Consider the following 27971-nt stretch of genomic DNA (forward strand, 5'->3'; position numbering starts at 1 on the left):
GCTTGGCATGCATGTCATTTACTGTTTTTCAGGGCTGTAGAGTGTCAATTTTCCAAAAGCCCTTTGCCAATATTAGTAACCTATACCAATAACACACTATTACCTCGTTATATACCAGTAACACAGTCAATTGACTACAGTCAGTCATCTACCTGTCTTTTCGTTTGATCATTTCATGTCTTTTTTGTTATTCTCTCGCTCTCTCTCTCTCTCTCTCTCTCTCTCTCTCCCTGTCTCTCTCTCTCTCTCCCTGTCTCTCTCTCTCTCGCTCTCTCTCGCGCTCTCTCTCTCTCTCCCTGTCTCGCTCTCTCTCTCTCTCCCTGTCTCTCTCCCTGTCTCTCCCTCTCTCCCTGTCTCTCTCTCTCTGGCTCTCTCTCTCTCCCTGTCTCTCTCTCTCTCTCTCTCCCTGTCTCTCTCTCTCTCTCTCTCTCTCTCTCTCTCTCCCTCTCTCTCTCTCTCTCTCTCTCTCTCTCTCTCTCTCTCTCTCTCTCTCTCTCTCTCTATCTCTCTGTTTTTGTTAATCCCTCTCGATTTCTGTCTTTTTCTCTCATGGTTTCTCTTCTTTCCGATTCACCTCAGAGCACGTACAGTCCCTCTGAGATTAACAGCTGCAGTAGCTTTTCCTCCTCCAGACAACAGGGCCCCTCCTACAATGGATACCAGGTCTGTCCAACACCCCCCCCCCCCCCATCTTGCTTCACCCCTCTATTAGCTTTTAACATCCGTCTCCGATTTGTTTGGATGTTCTCTTGGATGATCTGCACTAAGCGGTGCTCTCTCAGACGCTTCCTGCAGAACGTTGCCTAGCGAGGGTTTGGAAAAAAATGAACTCTGTTTGAACTTTATGCTTAAAGCCCATGCCTTTTGGATAACACCTACACGTTGACAATGAGATTCACAGTTATGAAGATCTGTAATTTCTCTTTCTCTTGTCTGTCCAGCTGTCTCTGCTGCACAGCACTTGTAACTACTTTAGGAAGCGTAGGGTTTGTGGTTTTTTTTTTTTTTTTCTCTCGTTGTCTCCCCGACACCTTTTCACTTGGCCTCACTGATACAAGATACGTTTGAAATATCACATCCTCCTTTCCCACCAACTTGTCACTTGTGTTTTGTTTCCTCTGAAACATACACAGAGGTTCTGCTGGTCTTTTTCAGTGGTTTGACTGCTTTTCACCCTGCACAAGTAGATTTTACTGAGTGGTCCATACTAAAATTACATCCTTAAGTTCCACACTAAACTTAGAGAGATGTGTCACTGCACAGAGCAAACACACACAGTGTGACTGTGAAACAATCACTGTCTGTCACTGGAGACGAATTACATGCTTATAGATCACGGAGACTCTCTGGAGCACATGCGGGTGTGTGAGAGCATGTGTGTGCGTGAGCACGTTCGTGTATGATTTAAGGGTGTGAACTGAGTGTTGATGTCTTTCTCTTATCGTTTAGGGCTCTTTATATGAGGAGAGCCTGTACAGTGGGTCGCGGAAGTATAGAGGCTCCAGCATTCGCACTGTAAGAAACTCCATACCACTACGCCACGTGTGAGACTGCATGTCCCACTGCATGTATGGCCAGTGTCACGAGTCCTTACAACACTGGTCTTCAGACCACTAATCACTAACCCTTCTGTTGACTCGGGTCTGTGTTTAGTCTAAAGCCTTAGAATGAATTCACTGGTGTAAGGTTTGCTAAAGGACCACCTACAACTTTTACCAGAATTTCCTAATAGATACCTTAATTCAAAATTTTAAAAATTCCTTGAATAGTCAAATATGCTTTGCTTCTTAATGTAAATGTGCAACCTGCAAACTGCCAGAGGAACCTATGAGGTTTTGTCATTTCTGTAACCCAACAAATATTAACTTTACTAAGCAATTTATTGTTCATTATCAATTCAGTTTATCAGTGTGATAATTTGTACCATATATTAAGTTCCTCATAACCAGTGACACTAACAGGTTGGCCATGTGCAAGGAGGGAATAGTTTGTTGAGTGAACATGGAGTGACAGTGTTATCTGTCATAGGAGATTCAGTCCACACGTGGTCCCAGTAAGTTCATGGTAACCAGATACAAACCACGTGAAAATTTTACAATCTCAAATATCACATTTCAAATATGAATATTGCTTTTTGAAAACATTCCCAAAGAATATTTGATGTTTCACATACAGTGCTGTCTTTACTTTGCCCTCACATTAAATTTGAATTACTGATAATTAAAAATTATCGGGCAGTACACAGATAGCATACATGATCATCATTAGGTCTCCTGCTTTTGCTTATTTTAAGCATCGTGTAATGGCTTCTACTTTAAATAACAATTTATGACTCATCAGATTCTCTCTGATTTATCCGGTGAGGTGCTGAGTCCAGCAGAGCCGCTTACTAGGCTGTTTGTTGCTACTTTTACATCATTTGTAAGCGTAACTTTTAGCTGATGTGTTGCACTGTAGAATTTCAAGTGTGTGTCATTTAAGCCTGTGTGTGTTACCTGAACCAACGAGTTCAGAGGGAGTTTGTGACTGTAACTTGAGTGTCTCGCTAACCCCTGTGTGTGTGTGTGTGTGTGTGTGTTTGTGTGTGTGTGTGTGTGTGTTCTCAGAGAGTGTACTTTAAAATAACACGCATCAGATAACATTATCCCGTGTGTGTGTGTGTGTATGTGTGTGTGTGTGTGTATCTGTATCTGGATTAGAGGAATATTCTGGACTTGGATAACTCTAGCCTTCAGAGATTGTACCCTGTCTTTGAATGTGATGAAGCCGGACAGCGTGAAGCTGAACAGTTTTGTCTCAACCTTTTGTTAGCATGTTCAACGATAGGAATGATTATGGTGTGAAAGTGTCAACAATAACATACGATCTCACATATTGCCAATCTCTCTCTCTCTGTCCCTCTCTCTCTCTCTCTCTCTGGCTGTCTTTGTGTGTGTGTGTGTGTGTGTGCGTGCGTGCGTGTGTGTGTGTGTGTGTGCATGTGTGTGTGTGTGTGGGGACCTCCTAGCCCTCTGAGTACAGTGGTTTTAAGGGCTCTAGTTCCAGGACCTCCTCGAGGGCGAGCTCTGCCTGTGCGAGCCCAGTGGTGAGACTCTTCTGTCAGTCAGTTGGTTTCACTTTAACCATCCGCCCAGTCTGAGCAGCAGGCCCAGTGGTGGCACATAATGGGCCTTACAGATGCATTACAGTCAGCCCATTACCAGGGCTTCAGTTCAATTTTTAACAAAAAGCTGAAAATATATTTTGGTGTGTGTGTGTGTGTGTTTGTGTGTGTGTTGTGTGTGTGTGTGAGAGAGAGAGAGAGAGAGTTTTAAGAGTTTTAAGGGTGTGTGAATTGAAATGAAGCTGCGTCTAAATGTGTTTGGTGCCACCTGGTGGCTATTAGGAGGACTGCAGCAGCTCAGTGGCCAGTTTCCTGCGCAGTGCAGCCAGTAACAGTGGCCTGCCCAGGGACTTGGATCATGTGACCATCCCTGACCTGCCAGATGTGAGTGAACTTGTGGGTTCAGTATGAGAGCATGGTCGTGTATGGACAGACCTCTACCTGCCCTCAGTGCACGGAGGCCCACAGTGCCAATGACAGTGTGGCCTTGTGAACAGCATTGGTTAATGTGTAACCGTGGTATTATTTGCATGAGATTTTGGAACTATTTTTGTGTAACTACACAGTGTCCTGAAATGGCTGACTGTTTGGTGTGAGTTTTTACTGAAAAGAAATAGTTAGAATAGTTGGAGTCCTCTTGAAACAGCTCATATAGTGGATTTTTTTTTTCTTTTCGGCATGGAATTTTGGCCCAGCATACAGCCAATGTGAAAACCCTCTCTGTGTGATCTCTGTGTCATGCTCTCTGTGTGTGAGATCTCTGTGTCGTGCTCTCTGTGTGTGAGATCTCTGTGTCATGCTCTCTGTGTATGAGATCTCTGTATCATGCTCTCTGTGTGTGATCTCTGTGTCATGCTCTCTGTGTGTGATCTCTGTGTCATGCTCTCTGTGTGTGATCTCTGTGTCATGCTCTCTCTGTGTGTGATCTCTGTGTCATGCTCTCTCTGTGTGTGATCTCTGTGTCATGCTCTCTCTGTGTGAGATCTCTGTGTCATGCTCTCTCTGTGTGTGATCTCTGTGATGCTCTCTCTGTGTGAGATCTCTGTGTCATGCTCTCTCTGTGTGTGATCTCTGTGTCATGCTCTCTCTGTGTGTGATCTCTGTGTCATGCTCTCTCTGTGTGTGATCTCTGTGTCATGCTCTCTCTGTGTGTGATCTCTGTATCATGCTCTCTGTTTGTGATCTCTGTGTCATGCTGTCTGTGTGTGATCTCTGTGTCATGCTGTCTGTGTGTGATCTCTGTGTCATGCTGTCTGTGTGTGATCTCTGTGTCATGCTCTCTCTGTGTGTGATCTCTGTGTCATGCTGTCTGTGTGTGACCTCTGTGTCATGCTCTCTCTGTGTGTGATCTCTGTGTCATGCTCTCTCTGTGTGTGATCTCTGTGTCATGCTCGTTGGTATATAAGTGTCTTGCATGTTGTTACTCGCTGTCTTTTTTTTTTTTTAGTTTTGCAATGTCAGGTCTTGTTTTGAGAAGAATGTTTGGAAGCCGAAGGAACCATAAAAAAAACAGCTCCAAACGCTCCCTAATCTCCAGCCAGTGGATGATTTCAAAGCTACGTGTTAAAAAGCCCTGCATGTTTAACTGAAAGGTCATTGAGTGGTTATCAGCTTCAGTTATGTGCTTTTAAATAGCAAACACCTGGAGGAGCTTTTGATAGGACCTGCTCTAATGACAGGTTCGTGGTTTGGTTTTTGGTTCCGCTGTTAAAAACATTACCCCTGTGATCTGCCGCCAATAACCAGTGAGTCAGGTGAAAGATCCTCCGTCCCTCAGTCCACTGCCATAAACAGTGTTCGCCTCAGTAATCTTTTCTCTCTGTTTGCAGGTGGATGACAAGTTAGACCGAGACTACATGGAAAAGGTTGGCAAATTACACTCTGGTGCCACGTACAGTATGTTTTTAACTTCAAACATATCGAATATTCACCAGAGGGGTTTTGTTTTCAGGGGTCTTCTCGAGCCTCCACACTGTCTGCTGCTACGCTGGCCTCACTGGGCGGCACCTCATCCAGGAGAGGAAGTGGTGATACGTCCATCACTGCTGACACAGAAGCCTCCATACGGGAAATAAAGGTGCTCCCTCTCTCTCTCCCGCTCTCGCTCCCTCTCTCCCTAACTCTATCTCTCTCTCTCCCTCTCCCTCCTTCCATATGTCTCTCCCTCCCTCTCTCTCTCTCTCTCTCTCTCTCACTCCCTCTCCCTCTCTCCCTAACTTTATCTCTCTCTCTCCCTCTCCCTCCTTTCGTATGTCTCCCTCCCTCTCTCTCTCTCTCTCTCTCTCTCTCTCTATCTCTCTCTCTCTCACTCCCTCTCCCTCTCTCCCTAACTTTATCTCTCTCTCTCCCGCTCCCTCCTTTCGTCTGTCTCTCACTCTCTCTCTCTCTCTCGCTCTCTCTCTCTCACTCCCTCTCCCTCTCTCCCTAACTTTATCTCTCTCTCTCCCCCCTTCTCTGTCTCTCTTGCAGTGCCAATATCACAGTTTGTGCTCCGTACATGGTTCTATTCCTGTTCATATCCAATTTTTTTTTCTATTATCCAAATGCTCCTTTTGCTTCAGCCACAAATTTTCATATTCAGTTTTTACCTATACAAAGTTTTCCCTTCACAGTTTTCCATGTAAATATATTCACTGTAACTTTTGCAGTTCCACTCTGTGGTTCGATCAGTAATAAATATAGACATACATGACATTTCCCTGTATGTAAAGTACTGTATGTGTTTCCCTTACATTTCTTAACGTACTCTGCTTGGTATTTGTGACACTTTGACCATGACACACTTAGATTGTACGGCTTGACTATTATTAGATTCATTTCTGTCTCCTTCAAACCTGTGAAAGTGTTTCTTTTAAACACTGTAATTACTTAATGGCCAATTCTATGCTGTTCATTTTTACTCTTAACTGTGTATGTCCTCCATGGCGTGCTCACGGCGAATGTTCACAGTGCTGTAAATTCACTCTTCGTTCTCTAGCCAACCACTGTTTTATAGCCGGAGTGTTTGTTTGTTTGTTTTTTTTTCACCGCACCACATTGACTGTTATCCTTCGCCTTGCCCTTCTCCTCGCTGCACCTCATTCTCCCTCTGTCACCTCCCCTCTGCTGCTGCCGCTCCACTCCTCGCACAGGAGATACATGAGCTTAAGGACCAGATTCAGGATGTGGAGGCCAAGTACATGCAGAGCCTCAAAGAAGTCAAGGTACTCCACTAATTCAGAGCAAATCAGAAACCAATGATGTATGGGGACCTACACATGGGGACCTACATATGGGAACCAGCTTGTTTTGAGTAAATCGCAGGGAGCTGTTTGTACGGCGGGTGTGTGTTTGGGTGTGTTGCGTTGTCGTGGTGGTGATGTGTTTTGGGTCGTGAAGTATGACTGTCCTTAGATGGACTCCATCAAAAGCCCAAGAGAAAAGCGGAAGATAAATAACATTCGAGGAATTATCTGTAATCAATGGTTCTACTTCTTTCTATTAATAACATTTTGTCATAATTCATTGTAGAGCTGTAAATTACTGTACATGAACAGAGACTGCCCTCAGGCTAGAAACATCGCTCCTTCTGTCTGTTTTTCTCCATTTCCTCGTTATCTGTTTGTATATTATCAGCTTCATCTCACACCTTCTGCTTTGTCTCTGTGTGTAAGTGAAATGTGTCATAAAAAAAAACAAAACAAAACTTTGCATGGCTCTTTTCAATGACCGTTTCCTTCTCTTATAAATATAGCCGAATAAGTTCAGGTCTGTCAGTTTGTCAAAGTACTGTTCATTCAGTGGGTTTGGATGGTTTTGAGGACGTGGACGGAGCGCTCCTACCTGCGGTGATGTAAAAGTCTCTCTCGTTCCATCTGAAGGATTCCTTGTCAGAAGTTGAAGAGAAGTACCGGAAAGCCATGGTATCCAATGCCCAGCTGGACAATGAAAAGTCCAACCTGATTTACCAGGTGGACACTCTTAAAGACTCCCTCATGGAACTGGAGGAGTTGCTGGCTGAGACCCGGCGCGAATATGAGGAAAGGACAAAGGTAATGAAAGACAGGGAGTTAAAGAGGAGTCTCTCTGCAACCTCAGGGGTTGCTGAAGTTGAGCTGTTTTTTGTTTTTTTTTTATGGCCAAATGTGTTTATGAACATACCACAAATTAACGTTCCAGATTCAGTGTTAATAGTCTTTCAAACTAGATCTGCCAACCCTGGTTCAGGAAATGTACAGCTCCAGCATATTTACGGAGTAACTGACAGGAAATTTTATCAAAGAGGTCCATGACTTCCCATGTTCTTATTCAGTTATTTCCCTCTTTGCAGGAGTTAGAGCGGGAGAAACATGCCCACGGTATACTCCAGTTTCAGTTTAATGACCTGAAAGAGACTTTGAAACAGAGTGAAGAACTACTGACCGTGAGTACATAACTGCCACAAATGAACTCAGATTTCGTGAGGGTCTTACTCCTGATCTCAAGCCCTGTTTCTGGGTAACCTCCTCATATTCTTACTTCCTTCCTGTTCTAATCTGTTTTTCCTCCACCCTCTCTACCCTTCTCCTGCGTCCCGCACCACGCCTCTGTTCCTCAGGAAATCCGTCAGCTCCGTCTCAAGCAAGATGGCTTTACTAGGGAAATTTCTGACCTGCAGGAAACAATTGAGTGGAAGGATAAAAAAATTGGGGTATGCTTTGTAAACCCCTAAACTGTTTACCGTCCACATGTTTTACCAGTAAAAGCAAAATGAAACTGTTGACGACAGCCAGGCAAATGTAGCTTGGGCTCAGCTCTCTAGTGGCTAATCCAGTTTATTTACTTGGTTTTGTTCCATCTTCAGTATTTACCAATGAGGCCCTTGCTTGCTTTTCTCTTCACATGCTGATCTTTTCCATTTACTTCACCACCTCTGTCTTTCCCAACTGCTCCTTTGCTTCCGAACTGTTCTGGGCACTGCTCAGGCCTTAGAGAGGCAGAAAGAGTATTCCGATGCCATTCGGAATGAGAGGGATGAACTCAGGGATGAGGTGGTCCAGCTGAAAGATATTCTCAAGGTACTGGACTGCGTTCCACCATCGCCCCAATGTATTTACCTTACCTTGTACGGTAAATGACAGGTTGGCGGTACTATTAACAGTTGACCATTTCCACAACCGACAAACAAGATATATTCCTTATTGATTGAGTCGATTGCCTTGGATCCATTTTGATGAGGGTTTACAAATCTTTTGGTGGAGATGAAGAAATTGACATTCCTAATTTAAAAAAAAAAACTCTTAAGTCCAAGACTAGAGGCTATAAAGTCCAAGATTTACTGTATGACTTGTCTGGGAAACCTTCTGAATATGCAACACAATCCCTCTTATTATGATTCTCCGCAGAAACATGGCATTGTCCTTGGTCCTGACCTCACTACAAATGGGGATATAGGGGAGACTGATGGGTCTGCTGGCACAGACCAGTCAGGCCAGAACTCCCAGACCTCCTCCTCAGAGGTGCGAGAAGGAACCAGTATATTGGGTAAGGAGCTGTTTGTGTCACGAGATTCCTGCATGCCAAAATAGCTCTGTACTCGCAGTCATCTGAAAATGCTTATTCTGTCACTAACCATAATGCCTGCAAGGTTGTTTGGCCTCAACGCAATGCTAACTCGTGGCTTTCCCTGTTGATTTAGTGACGAGCCGTAATTAGTGCTCGCAGGCTCTTTGTTTCTGCAAATAAAACCTCGCGCAAAGAAGTGGTTCAAACGGCATGAAGGGAACATCTTAATTTGTGTTGCTTCTGGTGTTTTTTTTTTTTTTTACGATCAACTCCAGGCTTTTTATGTTCATGTTTTGACCTTAATTGCTACTGTGATCTGCTTCTCCTTCAAATCTCAGGGTTGTTATCCCTGCTCTTTAAAAAAACGTTTGCTCTGGTGTCGCTGGTTTAGCCAATCTTGGTAAAATCGTAAATATCAGTCATTAGCATTACTAGTAGCAGATATATATATATATATATATATATATATATATATATATATATATCCTGTAAGAGCTCTTCTAGATCACAGCATAGTAAAAGAACATAGGAAACAATCTTTGACACTGTTGTGCTGGTAGAGATATAATTGAGTTACAGCTCATTCAGTATTACACAAAAGTTAGCTACACACAGCATGGATTTCAGAGCAAATGCTTAAGAGTAATTGATTCTCTACAGTCACGCCAGGGGATTTCCATATTTCAATATGCTGCTTTGTCTTAGTTTTTCAATCTGGATGAAGGGATTTGCCACTACGTTCCTCTGCCCCTTTCCTCCTCCCTGCTGTTTTTTTTTTTCCCCTGTCTTTTTACATTTCCCTCTGAAATCTGCATCGCGCTACTTGGCATAGCTTTCACAAATGACAAAAGGAGTTCTTGTGACCTCTAGAACTGATTCCTCAATCGTCTCTCAGGCACCCAAAAGTTGCGGCCGGGTAAAGATGAAAAGTTGATGGCCGGCACAGAAGAGCAAGATCATCAGCCAAAGGAGTTGGACGAGGATGAAAATGGGAAAGAGCCCACACCTGTCTGTGAGGTTGTTCACGCGGGTGCTTCTGAGGACGGTGTAAATCCAGACAAATCTGAGAATGACATCGAAGAACCTCAGACCAATGAAATGACAGTCCACGACTCTGAGGTCCAGGAAGTTTCAACGGGATCCGATGTCTGTATTACAGCTGAGGGAGAGGCTGACCTTGGTAAAACAGAAGCTGATAGGATTGGGTCAGAACATCTTGATGTTCAATCTGAGAAACCTGTAGAAGCAGCTGAGCAAAATCACACAGAATCTACCAAAGTCAGTGAAGTTACTGAGGAGAACAAGGCAGTGGAGTCGGAGGTGAACGTGGGCTCCTCGGAGGTGGTTGCTGAAGCGCCAGAGGTGACAAAGACAGAGGGAGATCAACCGGGCGAAGATGTGTGTGCAGATCCAAGCAAACAAAAGGCTGGAGGATCACAGAAAGAGATCAAGGCATCGCTGCCCCAAGATGGCAGTGCCTCAGGCAAGAAGAAAAAGAAGAAGAAGAAAAAGCAGAAACAGAAGCATGGCAGCGATAAAGAAGAAGGTGTTGCAAAGGTAGAGGAAAAGAGAGAGGAGAGTTTGATTGAGGATGAGCAAGAACAGAGTTTAGTATGCACTTCTGAGATGAACCTAGAGTCAGATAATGTGGAGCCCAATAAAGAAACACAAGAAGAGGTCGAGTCAGAAGTCAACCCTAAAGAAACAGCTGTAGCTGAATCAAATGGTGAAGGAAAGGTGGATGTGAAACCAGGTGTTGAGACCATGGATTCTGAGAAACTAAAATGCACCAATCTGATGAGCGCTGATGATGCAGGAGACAGCTTAGAAGCAGTAGCTGATGTTTCCCCTCCAGTAGAACAAACAGAACCCACAGCAGTATTGGATGATCCTGCCAACACCACAGAATCCAAGGCCAGTACTGATATCCCTCCTGGCAGTGATGAATACCAGTCCTCTCCTAGTGACCTCACATGCAACCCTCCAACCACATCCTCCAGCAACACCCAAACAGACCATGACGAATCCCACCCAGTTACCGATGATACTAACTCAGTAACCCCACGTGATTCAGAGAATCTTACTACCACAGAGGTTTCTGAATCTATAACCGGTGCTGATTCTCCAGTAGACACTGTCGGATCATCCCCTGGCCATGATGCTGCCAGCTCAGAGCCCACAGAAAGTACCGAAAACTGTATGGATTCATCTGAATCTACCAGTAATTTAGATTCCATCAAGAATGTTGAGGAGGAGAAAGATGAGAAGGGCGAGCCCCAAGTGGTTGAACACTCAGAAGAGTCAGGGAAGACGGAAGCTGATTTGGAAAGCCAGACTACAGATCCCGAAGGCTGTGTTTCCCCTGACATGGATGTCAGCGCAGCCCTAGTCCAAGAGCAGCTCGACTCCTCTGATGTCAAAGAGGGAGAAGAAAAGGAGCAAGAGAAAGCCGAGCCAGTCCTTACAGATACGTGCCAGACCCCCCCGTCCTGCACTGAAAACTGTGAGGATGCAGAGAAGGCAAGTCAGGAAAAGGTGATCGGAGATTGTACAGACATTGAATGTGGAGATCCTGCTGAAGATGACCCAAGTGATGCAAAAACGCAGCAAGAGGATCTAGCTGAATGCACTGAGTCTAGTCAGGAGAATACAATTTCAGACAGCCATTTGGATACTCCAGAGAAAGACACAGAGTCCCAAAGAGAAGAAGAAAATGCCAACCCAGCACAACCTCAGGAGGTGACTGAGTCTCTGCCGTCCAGTCTCTGTGTAGAGGATGCAGATAGTTCAGTGAAAGACAATTCAGTTGAGGTACACGATGACCAAGAGCCCAGCAAGGATAATGAAGAAGTAGAATCATCGAAAGGTGATGATATGGATTTGGCGACATCAACAGATGTTTCCATAACAAGCCCTCTCGATCAACCAAATGAGGGGATGGCAGGGTCAACTGAAAAACTGGACGAGGGAAATAGAACCCAGCAAGAGCACGAACAGAGTGATTCTTCTCAGGAGATGATTCCACAACATGATGATGAAGAGGAGGAATTAGCGGGGAACCAAAACTGCCTCAAGAGAGATGATTCAGTGGAGCTAATGCATCAACAGCCTGCAGTGGAAGAGGAAAAGGCTGATGATGAGGATGATGGTTATGGTGATGACGATGATGATGAAGATGAGGGAGCATCATTTGACTTTGACGAAGCAGATCTTGAGGCCTTGAAAAATGTCGACGGACCAAGTAAAGATCTGACAGAATCAACAGTGGAGCAGGACCAAATCCCTACCGATCATGAGCAGAGCAGTGCTCCACAGGAAGAGGGTTCGCTTGAATCACTGAAGCCTGCAGTCCCAGACCCTGGACTAGATGACCAGCAAGACACTGATGAGAAAGAAGGTGATGGCGAACCCAAGCAACTTGACGTGCAAGAGAATGATGACCGCACGACGGAAAAGAAGGAGTGTGCGGAGCCTGAACCAGCCAGGAGTTCACAGGAACTCAACAGTTCCCAGCCTGGGACCGTAGAGAAAGGGGAGCAGGTCATCAGCTCTGCTGCCCGGAAAGGAAGTGAGGTCGCGGAGGATTCAGGTGGACAGAAATTAGAAGGGGAGCCTGAAAACATAAAAACAGCTTCCAGAAAGGGGAGCAAGGGGAAAGGAAAAGGCAAGGGGAAAGAGGACTGTAAAATGTCATAGTGCGATAGTTCAAGGACATGCTCTGTCTGTTCTTATCTACTGCAGTCATACTGTGCCACAAAGTCTCCTTTAAATGGTTTGACTTCTATGCCAAAATACATTATGTTTACGGTCAGTGTGTATTATATCAATACCTGCAGTTCCAGTGCTATAAAATGATGTAAAACATGGGTTGGTTGGATTAAGCCATGCATTGCCTATGGTGGTTTTGATTCTTCATTCACTCAAAGTTCCACACCAAAACATACAGTAGCTAGTATTACACTTTAAGTAAGTTCTGATCTTTTGTCCAGGGTAAACGTTCATTGAAATCTGTTGTGATGGTTATCTGTCAGTTTTATCTTTAGCACTTAGGTGATGAGGGGACATCCATCTTGAATGTTTTGAGACTTAAATAACCGTGACTTGGTCAAAGAATGTATATTGGAATATACGCTGTCCTTCTCTCTTGTTACTAGTCCAAAGCAAAGAAAATCAAATACCAGTTTCTATTTATTTTGTAAGTTTGTTACATTGTCCTGTCATGCGGTTATATTGGGATTGTTCTTAGTTTACATTACTTAGCTACATTTTTGCACATGTTAGTCATGGCCGGATAGTGTGGTGGCCTATATATTTAATTTTTTCACATACCCTGTTTCATCCAATGCACAAGTTAGTGCCGGTTAAATCTCTATAATGTTTAGATGCAAATAGCACACAGAAGATTCATATTCACCAGCACTTGATGATTTACAATACATCATTTGTTCTTGGATGGATGTTTTGGCAGTCATTTGCTAAGATACTCCAAAGTGTGATGATAACACAGGACATCTTAGCAAAAGTTTGTTGTTTACGTTATGCTACATTCCAGTGCCATAATTAGCCTCATCATTTGGAGCATCTCATGTGCCTGTCAGTTGTCTTCTCTTTAAATGCTACTGGAAACAATTAAACAACATTTGAAGCTTTTTAGAATTTTGAGCTGTGTAACATTCCGTATTTTAAACATTCCATTGTGCTTCAGATCTCTCTCTCTTACTGTTCCAAAATGAGCTTGATGGTTAGGTCCACTGACCTCCAGGGAACATATACCTTCTGTAACCAAAGATGTACCTGTGGGAAGCAAGGCAGTTGTTTCCACTGACATTTACATTCAGTAACATTACAATAAAATTTCTCAGCTTCTCTGATTTCTCTCTCTTTTTTTAATTGTATTTTTTATTTTATTTGTTTATTTATGTTGTTTTGCTAATATACTGTATAAAGATTTTAAGTTACATCTATGGACCACGTATGAAGTGGTGTAATTTAGTAAGGGTCAAGTTTACATTAACACTTATGCATGGTGTGTGGTGTATAGCTGTCATCATGCTGAAAATGAGTTTCAGTCTGTTGCCAAAACCCGTGGAATTATAAACTGAAACTGTGCAATTCATGATAGCGTTCTAAAACCCGTCATTTTAAGTAGTCCCTGAAACTTCAGTTCACTTCAGTTTTATTAGCACACAACTTGAAACAACCTGGAACTCTTTATATTGAGAACCAGGGTTTCTAAACCTTCTTCTTAAGCCTTAACACAGTAAAGTTCATATGTTTTTTTTATATTGTTGTTGTTGCTGTTTTGTTTTCATTTTTACATATATTATTATACTGTGTTTATCTCAATCATGCTCCTGTAGGCCCAAAGCACTTCACATTTAAGCCTTTCCTTTCAGTTCATCAGTTAATTACCAAGCCCATGATTATCTCAAGTAGTTGTCTTATAGCAGCAAGAGACCAACACTAAACAAAACTGTGGACCTCCTGGAGAAGAATTGGGAAAAACTGGTTTAATGTACAACCATACAGTGAATAGTTTTAAAAACTCAACCTCGAACAGCTTACCTAAGAGAAGAGATGTTAAAAAAAAAAAACTGTTCTGTGTCTAACAATGACAACACCGTGAACATCATTCTTAATGCCACGGCAGTTAGTTCTGCACGAAGAGGTCACATTTCACATTTGTGTTGCTGCATATCCACCGCGGTCCTTCCTGCATGTCACCCATCCTTCCCCCTCACAGCCCTGTCATAGAGATAGCCCCTCATTTGCATGTCATAACCACACCCCTCCCCATCCGTGTCCCTGGCTCCTCCTCCTCCTCACCATACTGGTATGTGAACATTTTTTCCTCTGTTTTAACTATAGTGTGAATGTAACAATATGTGGTTGCTTTAGTTGCAAGTACAGCGTTTTCAGCAAGTAAAACCTCCTTGTGTCTCAAAAAAAGTTGTCATAGGCTGGCTTTCTGCAACTGTAAGAATTTAATAGCTTATTTTCTAATAGAATATTTAATGTATGTTTCTTTCAACTGTTAAAAACAGTCTTGTGATCCTTTCCTCAGGACACTCTAGCTGTTCTTTTTGTGCTGGTGCACCTAGCACACAGTTTCCTGCTGATAAAGTCATTACTGAGCCTTTCACTGGGTTAAATATATTTGGTTGCACAAGGAGAGACCAAAATGTGGTCTGCTGAGTGATCATAAGGAATGGGTTGAAAAACACAACTGTAAAAATTTGAATTTGTTCTCTGCAGCACAGGTTTATAATGTGATTTCTTTTTTTTTCTTTTTTTTTTTGCTGTTGATGCAATTCTCCTTTGCCTTTTGCTGTTAACTGTCATCTTAAATTTGACACTTTTTCTTTATCTGTCAGAAATCCGCCTCAGGAAGCTTGTGGATGAACGGGAGAGTTTAATAGAACAGGTGAGACCTGCTACCTTTACCTCCCTTTCGTGTTACGGAAGCTTAACCGATAGGTAATTAGTTATTATAGCTGTTTGGAAACTATAACGTCATCGCATCAGTGAATTCATTAAAAATGAGATGTCAAGCTGTATTCAGATGACATTTCAGTTGTTTCTGTTTGTTAGTTAGTGTTTTTATGATTTTTATGTCTCACTGTGTGATGTGTGTCCTCAGGTGAAGCGACTGAAAGGCCAGCTGGAGCAGAAGAAGCAGACGCCTGGGGCTGAGGGTGGCCCCAGCCCAGACGGAGAGGTCCTGGAGAATGGCACCGACCCAAACATAATGGAAATGCAGAGTAAGACGGATACACATACACATGAAAACATACATATCCTATTTCACACACCATAGGTTGTCACTGAACCTGAATGCACTCAACATGTTTTGAAATCAGAAATAGCTAAGTAAGGTATATGAGCAAATTTGTTTAGGATATATTAAGTTACTGTTCACATGAGTTGTTTATATTTCTAAATGGACAAATTGTCGATACGAACATGAGGTTAAATTTGTATGATTTAAATCTTGAGCAGTTTGTGAGTCATTATAGATTTAGAACTCAGGTTTAATAAGAGAACAAAGTCTGAACAAAGAGGACATGAGTTTAATAATAGTAATAATATTAACAAATATAGACAGGATGTTTACAGTTCAGCATGTCCGATATGGAACATAGTTCTCTTGTTGCATTTCTGAGTGTACTGGTATTGAACTGGGACAGGAGTGATTTCTTGGTCTGTGTAACACGCCTTTTCCTACGGCAGTGAGCCTCTGGTGAACTGGAGTGTGTGAAGGTTCAGAGAAGGTTCAGGGTTGTCATAAAAGCCCCCGGCCTTCCTGTTGGGGCTGATGTTTTTGGGTTTTTTTTTTTTTGGTCTTATATGGCCTCCGTTACCAGTCTTCCCGTGGAGAGAGCACTCTTTGTGTGGCTGCTCTGTGCTTTACAACAGATACGTTTGTAATCCCAGATACAGTAACATAGGGAGAAATAGATCTCTCTTTGCGTCAGACATGTTTTATGACAGACATGTGTTATCATTGTTATCACTGCTGCGCTTCCATCATTGGCAGCGGATAAAGTTACAAAAACGATTTATTTGGCTAAAATATCTATGATCTATGACCTTTGTAGTTTTCAGTGTGTTTGCATCAATTCTTGCATTTCAGGAGATGCTAACAGGCAAATCACTGACCTCAAGTTTAAGCTTGCCAAAGCAGAGCAGGATGTCACAGCTCTGGAACAGAATGTAAGTATCTCCGGACATGCTCCAAAACCTAGGCCCACTCATCAGCCAACCTCACTGGAACGGACGTCCTGTCATTGTCCCCTGTTCTGGTGACATGGTTACCAGTTCATACAGACCCGTATCAGCGAGCTCTTTGACTGTTGCTCATGAATTTATGGATGTTTCCAGAATGATCACATATTAATTGAATCACTCTGTCTCTACCAGGTCACGAGGCTGGAGGGTCAGGTGACTCGGTACAAATCAGCATCAGAGAATGCAGAGAAAGTAGAGGACGAAATAAAGGCAGAGAAACGCAAGTTACAGAGAGAGGTAATGTGATAATCTGCCACTTTGTCTGTTCCACTGGTGCCGCGTGAGGTGGAGTTTTGGAGAGCGCTTTCTAAACCGTATTTACAGGGTGTGGTTTATCAGAGCAAATGTGCACCTCGTTGATTTAGATTACCTCCAGTTACGATTTTTAGTGTAATATGACTTTTTGTACCTAAAGCAGCCAAAATAATTCTTATTTGATTTCCAAACTGGTTCAGCCAACACTGAATTATGTAAACATAGGAAATACACGTATAGGGTTTTTGGCATGTGGGTGATACCGTGCATCTTATGTTTTTCTTTTTGTTTGTTTGTTTTTTTTTTTCATATCTGTTATGATTTCAGCTTCGGTCAGCGCTGGATAAGATTGAGGAGTTGGAGGCGAGCAACAGCCATTTGTCCAAACGGCTGGAGAAGATGAAATCCACACGCGGAGCTGCGGTGACTCCTTAATGATCTCCATTTTCTCCCTTCTCCTCCGCGCAACTCCCGCTGTGCTCCTCAGGGCTGCCTCTATCTCCTCACACAGCCTCACGACTCAACTTCTCCTCACAGTTTCTCCTCACAAGACGATAAAACACAGACATCACATCAGCCTCCAGCTGCAGAATGCAAACCGATACACTAAAAACGCAATAGTGCCAATTTTTCATATTCCTTAATGTTTTTAAGCGTTTGTTTTAAAATGACTACTTAAGCTTTCCCAAACTTTCGGAAATTGCAGGACATGCAGGACTTGGGTGATTCGGGAAAACTTTTGTGTGCCTCACTTCATTGAGAAAAACAAAACAAAAAACAACAACACACACATAAACAAACAAACAAAAGTCTATGAAGCTCACAATACTAGAACATGACTTCAGACTGTGTGAACGTCACCTCAGTGTTGCAAACCAGCCTGAAGCTCAGGACAGGCAGGACTCTTGAGAAAAGGCCCGGAGGAGGAGTTGGTATGGAGAGAGCATACTGCCAACCACTGGGATGTGTCACGTGACAGAGCGACAAAAAGCATGGACAGGTTAGTGTTACTCTGACAGACCCAGTGTCAGCCAGGTGCCGTCGTACGCGAGGACGATGCGGGCAGACAAAAAGCTATGCAGCTCTCTTAGATGAATGTGTTAGCGTGTGTGAATGCGTTCAAGAGGTTTTGTTTTTTTCCTCTCTCTATCTCTCTCTCTCAAGGGACGTTTTGAGTTATCTTGTAAACAGAAATGTTGAATCGCTTCGTCCAAAGCCAAAGTGTATGAGTCACTAAAGTCTTCGAGAATCTTCTTGTTCTTGTTGTTGTTGTTGTTGTTGTTGTTGTTATGTGGGTCTTGGTGTCTTTGAGACCAGTGGCCCCTGCTGTGTTAAACATCTGGTCCAAGATGAACTGATTTTGTGTAATACTTATATCACAATGAATGACTCTTGTTGCACAACCTGTATTTTTATCTGCACTTGTAAGCTCACCAGCTTTCCATTTTCAGACTGTGTTCATGCTTCAGGGTGTTAAAGGCTATTTTGTGATTATTTTTTGTGTGTGTGTGTAAGTAAGAAAGAACTAAGTTAATGAAGAATCACCTGAAGTTTGATCTTTTTTTGAATGTATCCACTGTTGTTCAGTTACGGTCCAGGTGCTTGTTACTGAAAGACATTCAACTAGGAGTGTATTGAAGATGCATCAGTGTTTAGCTATGTTCCAAGTGAAATGTGTGTTTCCTCATACAAGCTGAGAGATTCTTTCAGGGGTATAGACGCTCTGTTTGATCTCAAGCTTGCCTTTAACCGCTAGAGTACCATTGAAAAACGCAAATGTATCCCGTTGAACGTTCAGTGCAAAACTTCACTGTTCAGTCATCCTGAATATCCAGTTTGATTACCCATTGGATTCCTGTCAGTCACATCACACCGAAGCTTGGTTCTGTCAGGTTCATGTGAGGCACAGGTGATTACAACTAGTTACACTGAAGGTCACAAATGGATGTAACTCTTTTTACACACTCGCTGTTAAGGGCAGGATGATGATGATGATGGTGAAGATGATAATGATGAAGATGATGGATTCACTTGCCCTTTTTGTGACGCTGCTCCGTCCTGTTTACAAAGCTTTAAACTAGTTGTAAGAAAACTCGATGCATTGTGTAATTTTTGTGCAATAAAGGGTGAATGGCACAATTTTGGAATGTTTTGTCATCGAATACACGTCATATCCATTGTGATGTGAAGAAAAAATTTACTGTTGGGTTGTCAAATATATTTTGCTTTCCAGTCTAGTCATTGTAAATAACAGCAAGTGAATTCAATGTTGGAGATGTTTTCAGTGTATTCTATATGGTGACTGACTTATGGAAAGACTATAGTAGTAATTCCACTCTGTCACAAACACAGCCTGGTTCTCCTCATAAAACCTTATTTAGCAGTTTCAGGGGGGCTGATAAATGCATTGATTAATGACATCATCCTGTCCACAGAGAAATACAACAGTACTCCTGTGACATTTAAGACAAAAACATATTACAGCGTTACTAAGAAACCTACAGATGCACTGGCTTCTTTTTTTTTTTATTTAAGCTCTCATAAGCAAGGGTAAAAACTAAAGTCCATTTACCATTTGAAGTTTTTAAGTTTGAGGTATCTCTGAGTCGTCCAGTGCACGTAAAGGTATTTTCTCTGTTAAAAAAAACCCTTCAAATGCACACTTCAGTCGGGGACAAAGGAAATCAAACAGCTTTAACTTTACATCCCTGTCATCCTCAAATCCTCCAGCTCATACCAAACAGAAATTCAATTCCTCTTCAGTCCTGTTGTCTTCACCAAGTCAGTCTGGTTGAGACAGTGCACTTTTACAGTGGGAGTGCCCATGAGCTCCCTCTACAGGCCGGGAGGAGTATGCGCGACTCTGAATGCGTAACACCATGCGACGCGCGTAGAAGTCCTGGTAGTCCGCTGGCAGCTCGTCCATGATGCCCAAAGCCCGCTCCAGAGCCTGCATGGCCCGTGTGGCCGCCACCGGGTCCTTATTCCCGTACGGGTCTTTCTTATCGTAGCACTCGGTCGGGAGGTGGCGCCAGAACACATTCACACCCACACCGAACTGCAGAGCCAGAGTGTTATGAAACCACAGGGCTGGAAAAATTTGGACAGAATTACATGCTTGTGATTCAGTAAATATTACGCATCACTGAAACTTGAGTAATTATTAAACAGAACTGAAACTTCACCAGAATCAGCCGTAGTTGTACAATCAGTTCCCAAACGTAAATAAGAGATGGCTTTATGAAATGGCATGAAAACATCACCAAAAACATATAAATATGTTGACACAAATTATTTTTACTTAGTGAAAACTATTTTTAAAATGCTTCTCTCAACCCTCCACCACCAGCGCTTCGTACCGGGGATGAAGAGGAGGTCTCCCGCTTCTAATATGCATTCATATCTCTGAGCTTTCCCAAACTCAGGGTATCGCTGCAGGTCTGGATCGTCAATGTCCAGAATCTCAGACTTGTCTCCTGATGAACAAACATAAATCAATAAAAACATGAAAAACACGGGCAATAATTAATTTCATTTGAGCTGTTCCAGTCAAAACATTCCAGTCAAAGCCAATTCAGTTGGTTAGTGACATTCTTTTCTCTTCTCAGCATTCCTTTGCTGAAGAAATAAGACATAGCACACTGAAACCGGCGACATTTGGGGCAAAGTTTCTCCCTCACCAGAGAGATATAAGTGCAGAGCATCCTGAGGGCTGAACAAAACCACACGTTTCCTTCCTGTCACCTGAGCCAGCAAGTTATCCATCACCTGACCAAGAGGAGAGAGAGAGACAGCAGACAGAGGACGGTATTTACAAAAAACATCAGGAAACACCTAACCACATCTTTCACTTCTCATAGGTAAAGAACACAACAGGTAGAGAGTTGGGTAACAAACCATTAAGATCTAGGAGTTCAAGGCTGTAGTGGAGCTAATCTGAGGTCTTTTAACTCCTCACATTATTAACACTTTAAAGTTAGTGGTAATATTTAATGAAACAAACGGAAAACCTTAAAAGAGGTCATGAAAAATTAGAAATTTTGTGCATAAAAACTAAGGATTTGGTGATGTGATGAAGTGAACAATTCATTCCTTCTCCAGTGAAACTGAAGACAATTTATAACTGATGTATAATGTGGTTTTTTTCCTCACTACCATGTGGTCATCTTGACCAGAATAACTGAAAACGGTTATAACGGCTGTTTAAGACCTAAATTCTGCTCCTATATTTCAAAAACCTTTAAGATCACAGAGGCTATGCCCAGTCCATTCATATTACAGGAGACCAAATGTTTGCTTATGATGGACACAACAGTCAACAGCCCTACAAATCGCTACACATGAAAACAGCTGACAAACCGTAACATTTATCTCATTCAAAGCAATTACCAGAAGAACTATTTTATAAAAGGTGAGAAGCATTTTTGAAGCAGACGGATGACACAATAACCCATGACTAAGTCTCCCATCTCTGACACTGACATCATAATGTGTCCATAGCTGTAATCCTGGAGAGCTGATACGAAACACACTGGAGAAGAACTGTTCAGGCTCAAAGAATGGGGGGATGTGGAAGTCCTCTGCCAACTCCGGGAACTGTTTCCTCAGGTCGGCCGGCTCCTGGGGGGGGGGAATGAGAGCATTTATGCATTTTGAGTTGAAAAAACGTTTTCTTTCCTTTCCTTAATCTTTTCATTCATTTTCAGCTCTTGAGTTTGGGTCAGGAAACACAGTGTAATGTTCACAAATATACACACACCCATTTATGCACATTCTTAGAAAGAGAGAGAGAGAGAGAGAGAGAGAGAGAGAGAGAGAGAATCCTAAATCATTCTTCAGGGAATACAATGAGACCAACATCAAGCGAACATGCCTTACTGTACCTTGCGAGCATCCTCTCCAAGTGAGCGCAGATAATAGCTCTCATCCTGTTGAGACACAGTTTGTCCTTAATATTTGTGTTGTGATGTCTGGTGCGTTATATACTTTAACGTAATGATGGGCAGCAAAATGTGCGGATTAAACGTTATAAGACGTGTCATGACCCTGTGCTTCCAACACGTTTAGATTTTGTTTGTTTATTCAATATGGTGAGAGAATTTATCATTTAAGAACGTTTGTAGACAGAGACCTCTCTTTTAAAATGCAAGCGCAGTTTACAGATACGTTGAAGCCAACGTAACTAACCTCACTGATAAAGAAATCTGAGTGCTTGACTTCTGCAGCCCTTTGAACAAACTTGTCGAATGGTAAAGTCCTGAAAGACATTGAGAAAGAAAAAGAAATACGTTACTATTTAGAAATGTACAGATATCTGTCTTCTGACGCGATACGGTATAAATATAAAGTTATTGATATAAGACCTGTAGATAAAGTTCTTGTGAAGGAAGTCCATCTGAGGTGCTGAGGAGACGTGGACCTTCACGTCCCGGTCGCCTCCCTTTTGTGCTAAGTAATCCACAGTCCATTTCTCCAAGCACGGACCTAATGGTACGTCTTTTAGCACCGCTGGTCTCCGCTACATAAAAATACATCGATCGTCTTACAGAATTTCATATGTTACATGCTTTTGCCCCTTAAATGCAAACCCTTTCTTGGTTAAAGTGCTTTAAGTTACAAAGTAATGTCACATTTAAATCATGGTTTACCAGAGGATAAATTTGTCGTGTAAAAACCTCCTTCTCCACCGCTGTGAAGACGGGAACTTCAACTCTTTCCTGGCATTCCATAAATTTGGGTTAAATTGGTGCTACCCGGTTGACAGCTATACTTGCATGCATAGACTTCAGTAAATCGCACAACACGCTTGTGTTGTGTCTGACATTTACCTTCCCCGGGAAACAGTTGTGGCAGAATTGAACCTAAACAACGCTGCAAAAAAATACAATATAATCACATAGTAATAAGAAGATATATTTAAGTATAATCGGTAATTTTTGAAATATTTTTGTGCGTTCTATGCATCTCACTTTTAACTGGCACAAATGAAAAAATTCGTTGTTTCTACTCGAGTGTTTATAACCGAAGGACAAGGGAAGGTTATTTTAGGTTAAATATGGCGCTCCCCTTACTGAGATGTTGTAGTTGTAGTAGGCCTACATCAATTTTGAATCGTTATTTCAAATTAGATCGCTTTGTGTTCAACCAGATCCCTACTAAAAGTTTTAATCCTACCGCTTCTGTTCACCCATCAAGCGTCCGCCGCTACAGCTCAGGTAGGGGCGGACACAAACAAAATCAAAAGGTTGTAGTCGTTGGCATTCCGAACCCTTTCATATGGTTCCGAACTCGAATATACTATTTCTTAATTAGGACTTATTTTGACAAAGAATTTAACATTGAAGAGTTCACCGAAGGTGCAAAGCAGGTGAGTAAATGAACAAAGTGGTTGACGAATCTAAACGAAACAAGAAGCCCGACTAGAGGCTTGCATCAGAGGTTTCAGCTGTCGACAGACTTAAAAAAAAAAAATACTGAACATAACTGAAGACAGCAAATCTCTTAGTCCGTTGTTCGATCGTTCTTTCTGCGACATTATTGTAAGATGAGTAAGAATACTCACCTTTCCAGTCAAATCTTTACAGCGATTTTACTGAGGCCCCTGATTATCCAGTAGTCTGTACTGTGTCTTATGGTGTGTTTCAATATTACGAACGTTACATTAATTCGAAATGTTAATGTAGGGTTATTGATTATCAAAACACCATTATGGTTTATGTGTGCGTGTACAAATTCTCTTCCAATTACAGGCGTTTTCACACGTGTCAAGATTGTTGTCTCAGTGCCAGTTTGATGCACTTGAAGGTCTGGTTGCCAAAGACGTAAGTTCAGTTACACACACACACACAGACACAAAACGCACACAACAGTGTCCTGTTCCCAAGAGCTGAACGTTATGGGCTTCTTAATAATTAACATATGTGTTGAGCAACAGAATCATAAGTTGTAAACTGAAATGGTTTTCCACATGTGTTTTGTTTCATACATAACAGCTGATTGGTAAACTGGAGGAGAAGTGTTCCCAGCTGCCTTTGAGCCACAAGAGGGCGCTGTCAGCAGGCCCAGATGAGATCATGTACACAACCCCTGGGGATGTTGGAATCTATTATGACGACAGTGGTGAGAGCCTGAGATGGAGCCTGTACTGTGTGTAGTGCCTACAGAAAGAGTCAACACCATTAGATAGAGAGTGAGAGAGATAGATAGATGGGTGTAGATGTAAATATGGATTTTGGTTAGTTTGTTGTGAATTGCACTAGACTCTCCTGTTTTGACACGAGGACCCAGAGTTGCCACTGGCCTGTAGGTGGTGTTACTGATTAGACTTTAACATTGTCATAGCTTTTGGAGCAGACAGCCTGATAGTTAGGGTGTAGGGAGTGCCACACCCCTTCCACAGTGTAATAATCCTTACTCATGTTTCTCTAGAGAGCACTCAGGTTTCGTCCCCTCATCTGTGCCTCTTCTGACTTGCGGGGGTTATTTAAAAAAAAAACTCGTATCACTGCACAGAGTGGAGTCTATGTATGCAAATCTTATCTGAGGCATACTTAGGAAACTGCAGACTCTGTACAGACACTCTGTTATCCATATATGTCAGGGTATGAATTTCTGTTTGGTCAAAAGCAAAGTTTGGCTTTTTTTTTTTTTTTTTATATTGAACAACGACCAAGTTTATGTCAAACAAAATTAGACAACAAACCAATTTCATGCACGCAAGAAGACTCACAAAGACTGCATTTGTCCCCTCCTTGACCAGAGGTGAAATCACATCTTTGGTTGGCTAATTCTGTGTGGCTGGTTTCTGGTAAGCTGAAGGTAATGCTGTTACTCGGGAAACAGGAGGAGCACAGAGCCTGTGAAAGCTCATTCAGTGTTGCTTTTTCATACAGCACTCAGAGTCCTTTAAATGAGACAAACATAGAAAAAAATCTGGAAAAGTCTGGAAAAGCATGCACATTGACGTAGGTGGGAAACAAAATACCGATTTTTCCTGTAGCCAACTATTTAGCAGAAAAGACTGTTGTGTTTCTGACTTAGGCTAGATATAATTAAACATCCCCTTTGTGGTACAAAAGTGATCATTTAATATGGAAGTGACGTAATAAGATGTAAAAATTTAAAATATTCTCTCTCCCTCTCATTCAGGAAGGAAGTTTGTCAGCATCCTTATGCGGTTCTGGTACCTGACCAGTGCAAGACTTCCCGACGACAGCTTGGAGGGGACTCGTGTGTTCCAGGTGCAGATCGGTGGAGAGGGAGAGGCTGAGACCAAGAGATTACTCACAGCCAATTACGAGTGAGTGATTACGTCACGCCGTCCTCTCCTACTTCTCCTTCCCAAACAGCCTTAGGCGGCTTTCACACTCGGCCCGTTCTGCTGGTCCGTTTAATCTGTGAGATTATTCCCCCCCCTGCCCCCGCTGGTCTGCTTTCACATTCCATTTTTCGCTTGCAAACCCTGGACTTTCATCCAATCAAATGTCTAATGAACGTGAGATTTCCTCCGTCGACCTGTAGTGCATGATTGCGCAACTGTCAAACAGAGTACACACATTACAAATGACGCGTCATCAGTAGCTTTTACTTCCTAGTTTTAGATTGGATAGCTCTCACACCAAATGCGAACCGCACTGGAGTTCAGGTGAACCGGACCCCCAGACCCCCGTGTTCTGGAGGACTCGGGGTACGGTCCCCTGGTGCGCACCAGAGTTCGGAGGACAGCGTTCACACCAAACAAAACGAACCGTACTAACGGCTCAAGTGGTCTCAGTTCATCATCACACCAGTTTTCTCACAGGACACAGTGTTTTCTGTGTATTTTGAGAGACTTCGATGTCTTTCTAAACCTGTGTCTCTAACCCTGGTGTTATTTCACCCAGGACTCCTTCAGCAGCCCCATAACTGACAGGTTTTTGCCCCGGTTTTGGGTCATCGTGCCTGTTTCAGTCAATCAGATAACCAGGCAGTGTTGTGTCAGCACAGGGATGAAACACTGCTGCGACAGGGCAGGTGCTGTTGTGGTCTGGGTTTAGAAACACTGGAATATTTGTGAGTGATACTGAGAGTGTTCAGGTTCTGTCCATCACATGACAAGCCAAATATTTTTACGTGCGCTTCAGTCATCGTACTTCGGGAGTCATTGCAGGCAGGCAAACTATTAGTAATTTTAATGATTTCCATAGCCGCTGGACTTCATTTTGCTATAAATGGCAAATTTGAGGTGTTAAAACAGTCATTTAGCCTGTGGGATGTTAAACAGTCCAGATGGAGAGAATATCTAGAACTTTCCTCAAACTTGACAATGTTTTTGAGAGAGAGAGTGCAGCCGTATTTGCCCAGGGCTGAGCACAAAGACAGATTTAATGCACTGTAAGGTACCACTTGCAATGTCTCAATAAATCACAAATGCGAGACAAAGGACTATTTAATGAAAAAATGAAATATCACAATGTATTTACACATATTTACATTGCGGTTCTAAGACACCCAACCTGAATTTAACTTGTGACACTGTCTTTGACAACCACTGCTACTCCATTAATGGTAATACACTTTTATTACTGGGGAGGTGCATAGGGGTAAATGTTTATCAAGTTGTATAGGAAAAACAAAAACAAAGGCTGTATCATTCTCTAAATTTTGGAAGCTGTGGAAAAACTGGATTCCTTATTACTGTGTAACAGAAAACAAACCCAAATGGTAATGTTTTGACTGACTGGCCAGTGTTTTCATTTTTTGTCTTAACAGATTCCAAAGAGAGTTTACCCAGGGTGTCCCTCCAGATTGGACCATCACTAGAATAGAGCACTCCAAGCTGCTTGACTGAAGCACAAGGAAGTTGTCGTCTGAGTGACTGTCTAGTCACTGCCCCCCCCTTTTTTTAACTCTTTAATCATCTTACAAGAACATAACCATGACTGTCTGAAGGGCTGGCCATATTATGTCAAGTCCTCGCTGGAGAGAATCATGGGAAATGTAGTGCCAATGTTAGCATCCATCAGACCACACACAAAATCAGAAAATAAAACAAACAAAGCAAAATAATTTCTCAACAGGCACAAATAGGACATTCTGGTTCTGGAGTTAGGTATGTCCCAGTGCGTTTGGCTTTTCATGACCACCTCTTCCTTCTCAGTCCTGGATAAATGTTTGAGTTGGAGGAGGCAGAAATTGTGCTTTCGTTGTGCACTATCAGAGAGTTGAGGGGTGTGAATTAGTCAAAGAGACGCTTCTGCTGGAATCTGTAAATTAGTCTTAGGCCTGATGTGTAGCTTTCTTCCTTTTTTGTGGAGTCTAATAGTGTGGTCTGTATGTGAAAATCAAAATCAGATTTGAGATTAATTTCCAATCACTCAATGTCAGATCCTCAGTTACTCTTTACTGACGTTCTTCCGAATCCCAAACATACATATGAAAACATTCAAATAAACGTCTCTGACCTCCGCTTAATTAGTCGGACAGAGGCAAACCGCTTCATAAACAATGCACAGCGTGGGTGTGTGACATGAGCTGTGCACAAATTTTCATTAATGTGTCTGTCTGAAATTGAAATCAGACATTATATGACTGTACATGAGTTACACTGTAAATTTAGCTCACAAAGTTATGAAATACTGCTATATGCAGATGTGGTTCTCTTTCATGAGTCGTGAATAGCTTACGGTTATGTTTTGAGGCAGTATTTCCCAATCTTGCGGCCGTGGGCCCCCATAGCCCAGTGCATTTAACTCTCTCCCTTGTTGTAACACACCTTGCGCCAAGAATGAAGGGCATGATCATTAGCTGATGAGTTGAGCCGGGAGTGTTACAGCCGGGAACGAGTTAAAAACGCCCGGGGGGGGGGGGGGGCTGAGGCTCCGCTACAGAGCTACACGCGGACACTTCACAAGAGACTTCAAAGCCCCTTGAAAAGCCGGGAATACATGTTTGCCATTTCTTCCATGCGCCTCTGAAGTACACATGTTGCTAAATATAAACTCTCCCAGCAACTTGTCATGAGTTTCTGTTTGTAACTGACAGTTTGTTTGGATTTTACTCCGGGGAGCGTTTGAATCTAAAAGCGTGCCTGTCATGAACCCATGTACAACGGGATTATCTTTGTGTGTCTGTGGCAGCTGTCAGTGGCAGTATATGAAACTGTGACTGAAATACATTTGTCTTTGTAAGGAATAAATATTGACATTTTCAACCTGTTGGTTTGTTTTGTCCTTATTTAAATAAGGTCCGATTGTACAATCTTTCATATTCGAATTAAAGTAAGCGATTAATTTGCGTTCCATTACACTACGTGTAGAACCGC

The 27971-nt window shown here is 42.5% G+C and overlaps 3 protein-coding genes across 3 annotated transcripts in view; 2 read left to right on the forward strand and 1 right to left on the reverse strand.

The window, feature by feature from the left end:
• lrrfip1a (leucine rich repeat (in FLII) interacting protein 1a) overlaps positions 1-18669 on the forward strand; it is a 44190-nt gene extending 25521 nt beyond the window's left edge. Inside the window, exons 4-17 of the mRNA XM_030786558.1 lie at positions 4933-4968; positions 5055-5180; positions 6235-6306; positions 6964-7134; positions 7413-7505; positions 8047-8151; positions 8467-8605; positions 9522-12321; positions 14882-14886; positions 15001-15050; positions 15267-15387; positions 16260-16339; positions 16547-16651; positions 16997-18669. Of these exons, the coding sequence (XP_030642418.1) occupies positions 4933-4968; positions 5055-5180; positions 6235-6306; positions 6964-7134; positions 7413-7505; positions 8047-8151; positions 8467-8605; positions 9522-12321; positions 14882-14886; positions 15001-15050; positions 15267-15387; positions 16260-16339; positions 16547-16651; positions 16997-17104 (4011 nt within the window). The 3' untranslated portion in view covers positions 17105-18669. The remainder of the gene's footprint in view (positions 1-4932; positions 4969-5054; positions 5181-6234; positions 6307-6963; positions 7135-7412; positions 7506-8046; positions 8152-8466; positions 8606-9521; positions 12322-14881; positions 14887-15000; positions 15051-15266; positions 15388-16259; positions 16340-16546; positions 16652-16996) is intronic.
• Positions 18670-19337: 668 nt separating this feature from the next.
• Positions 19338-22426, reverse strand: tyw5 (tRNA-yW synthesizing protein 5). Its single transcript, XM_030787163.1, has 8 exons — positions 22318-22426; positions 22033-22187; positions 21857-21926; positions 21553-21597; positions 21152-21289; positions 20350-20437; positions 20029-20145; positions 19338-19759 (listed from the first exon to the last, which is right to left on the reverse strand). Exons 1-8 carry the CDS (start codon positions 22396-22398, stop codon positions 19452-19454), a joined length of 1002 nt encoding a protein of 333 aa, XP_030643023.1. The 5' UTR covers positions 22399-22426; the 3' UTR covers positions 19338-19451.
• A 298-nt stretch (positions 22427-22724) lies between these two features.
• On the forward strand, positions 22725-27830 carry maip1 (matrix AAA peptidase interacting protein 1). The gene is made up of 5 exons (XM_030786300.1): positions 22725-23036; positions 23419-23490; positions 23662-23788; positions 24818-24968; positions 26420-27830. The coding sequence occupies exons 1-5, from the start codon at positions 22725-22727 to the stop codon at positions 26496-26498; spliced, it is 741 nt and encodes a 246-aa protein (XP_030642160.1). The 3' UTR covers positions 26499-27830.
• The last annotated feature ends 141 nt before the right edge of the window (positions 27831-27971 follow it).

This window comes from Chanos chanos, chromosome 10 (genome assembly GCF_902362185.1).
Source record: "Chanos chanos chromosome 10, fChaCha1.1, whole genome shotgun sequence".
Classification (NCBI taxonomy): Eukaryota; Metazoa; Chordata; class Actinopteri; order Gonorynchiformes; family Chanidae; genus Chanos; species Chanos chanos.

Excerpts from the sequence above, each read along its gene's own strand:
- maip1 (XM_030786300.1), top strand. The coding sequence starts at position 22,725 with ATGGCGCTCCCCTTACTGAGATGTTGTAGTTGTAGTAGGCCTACATCA. Across the intron at positions 23,491-23,661 it reads AAGGTCTGGTTGCCAAAGAC|CTGATTGGTAAACTGGAGGA; the intron begins GTAAGTTCAGTT and ends CATACATAACAG. Across the intron at positions 24,969-26,419 it reads TTACTCACAGCCAATTACGA|ATTCCAAAGAGAGTTTACCC; the intron begins GTGAGTGATTAC and ends TTGTCTTAACAG.
- tyw5 (XM_030787163.1), bottom strand. The coding sequence starts at position 22,398 with ATGGAATGCCAGGAAAGAGTTGAAGTTCCCGTCTTCACAGCGGTGGAG. Across the intron at positions 21,598-21,856 it reads CAGATTTCTTTATCAGTGAG|GATGAGAGCTATTATCTGCG; the intron begins GTTAGTTACGTT and ends GTGTCTCAACAG. Across the intron at positions 20,146-20,349 it reads TCTGCACTTATATCTCTCTG|GAGACAAGTCTGAGATTCTG; the intron begins GTGAGGGAGAAA and ends TTTGTTCATCAG.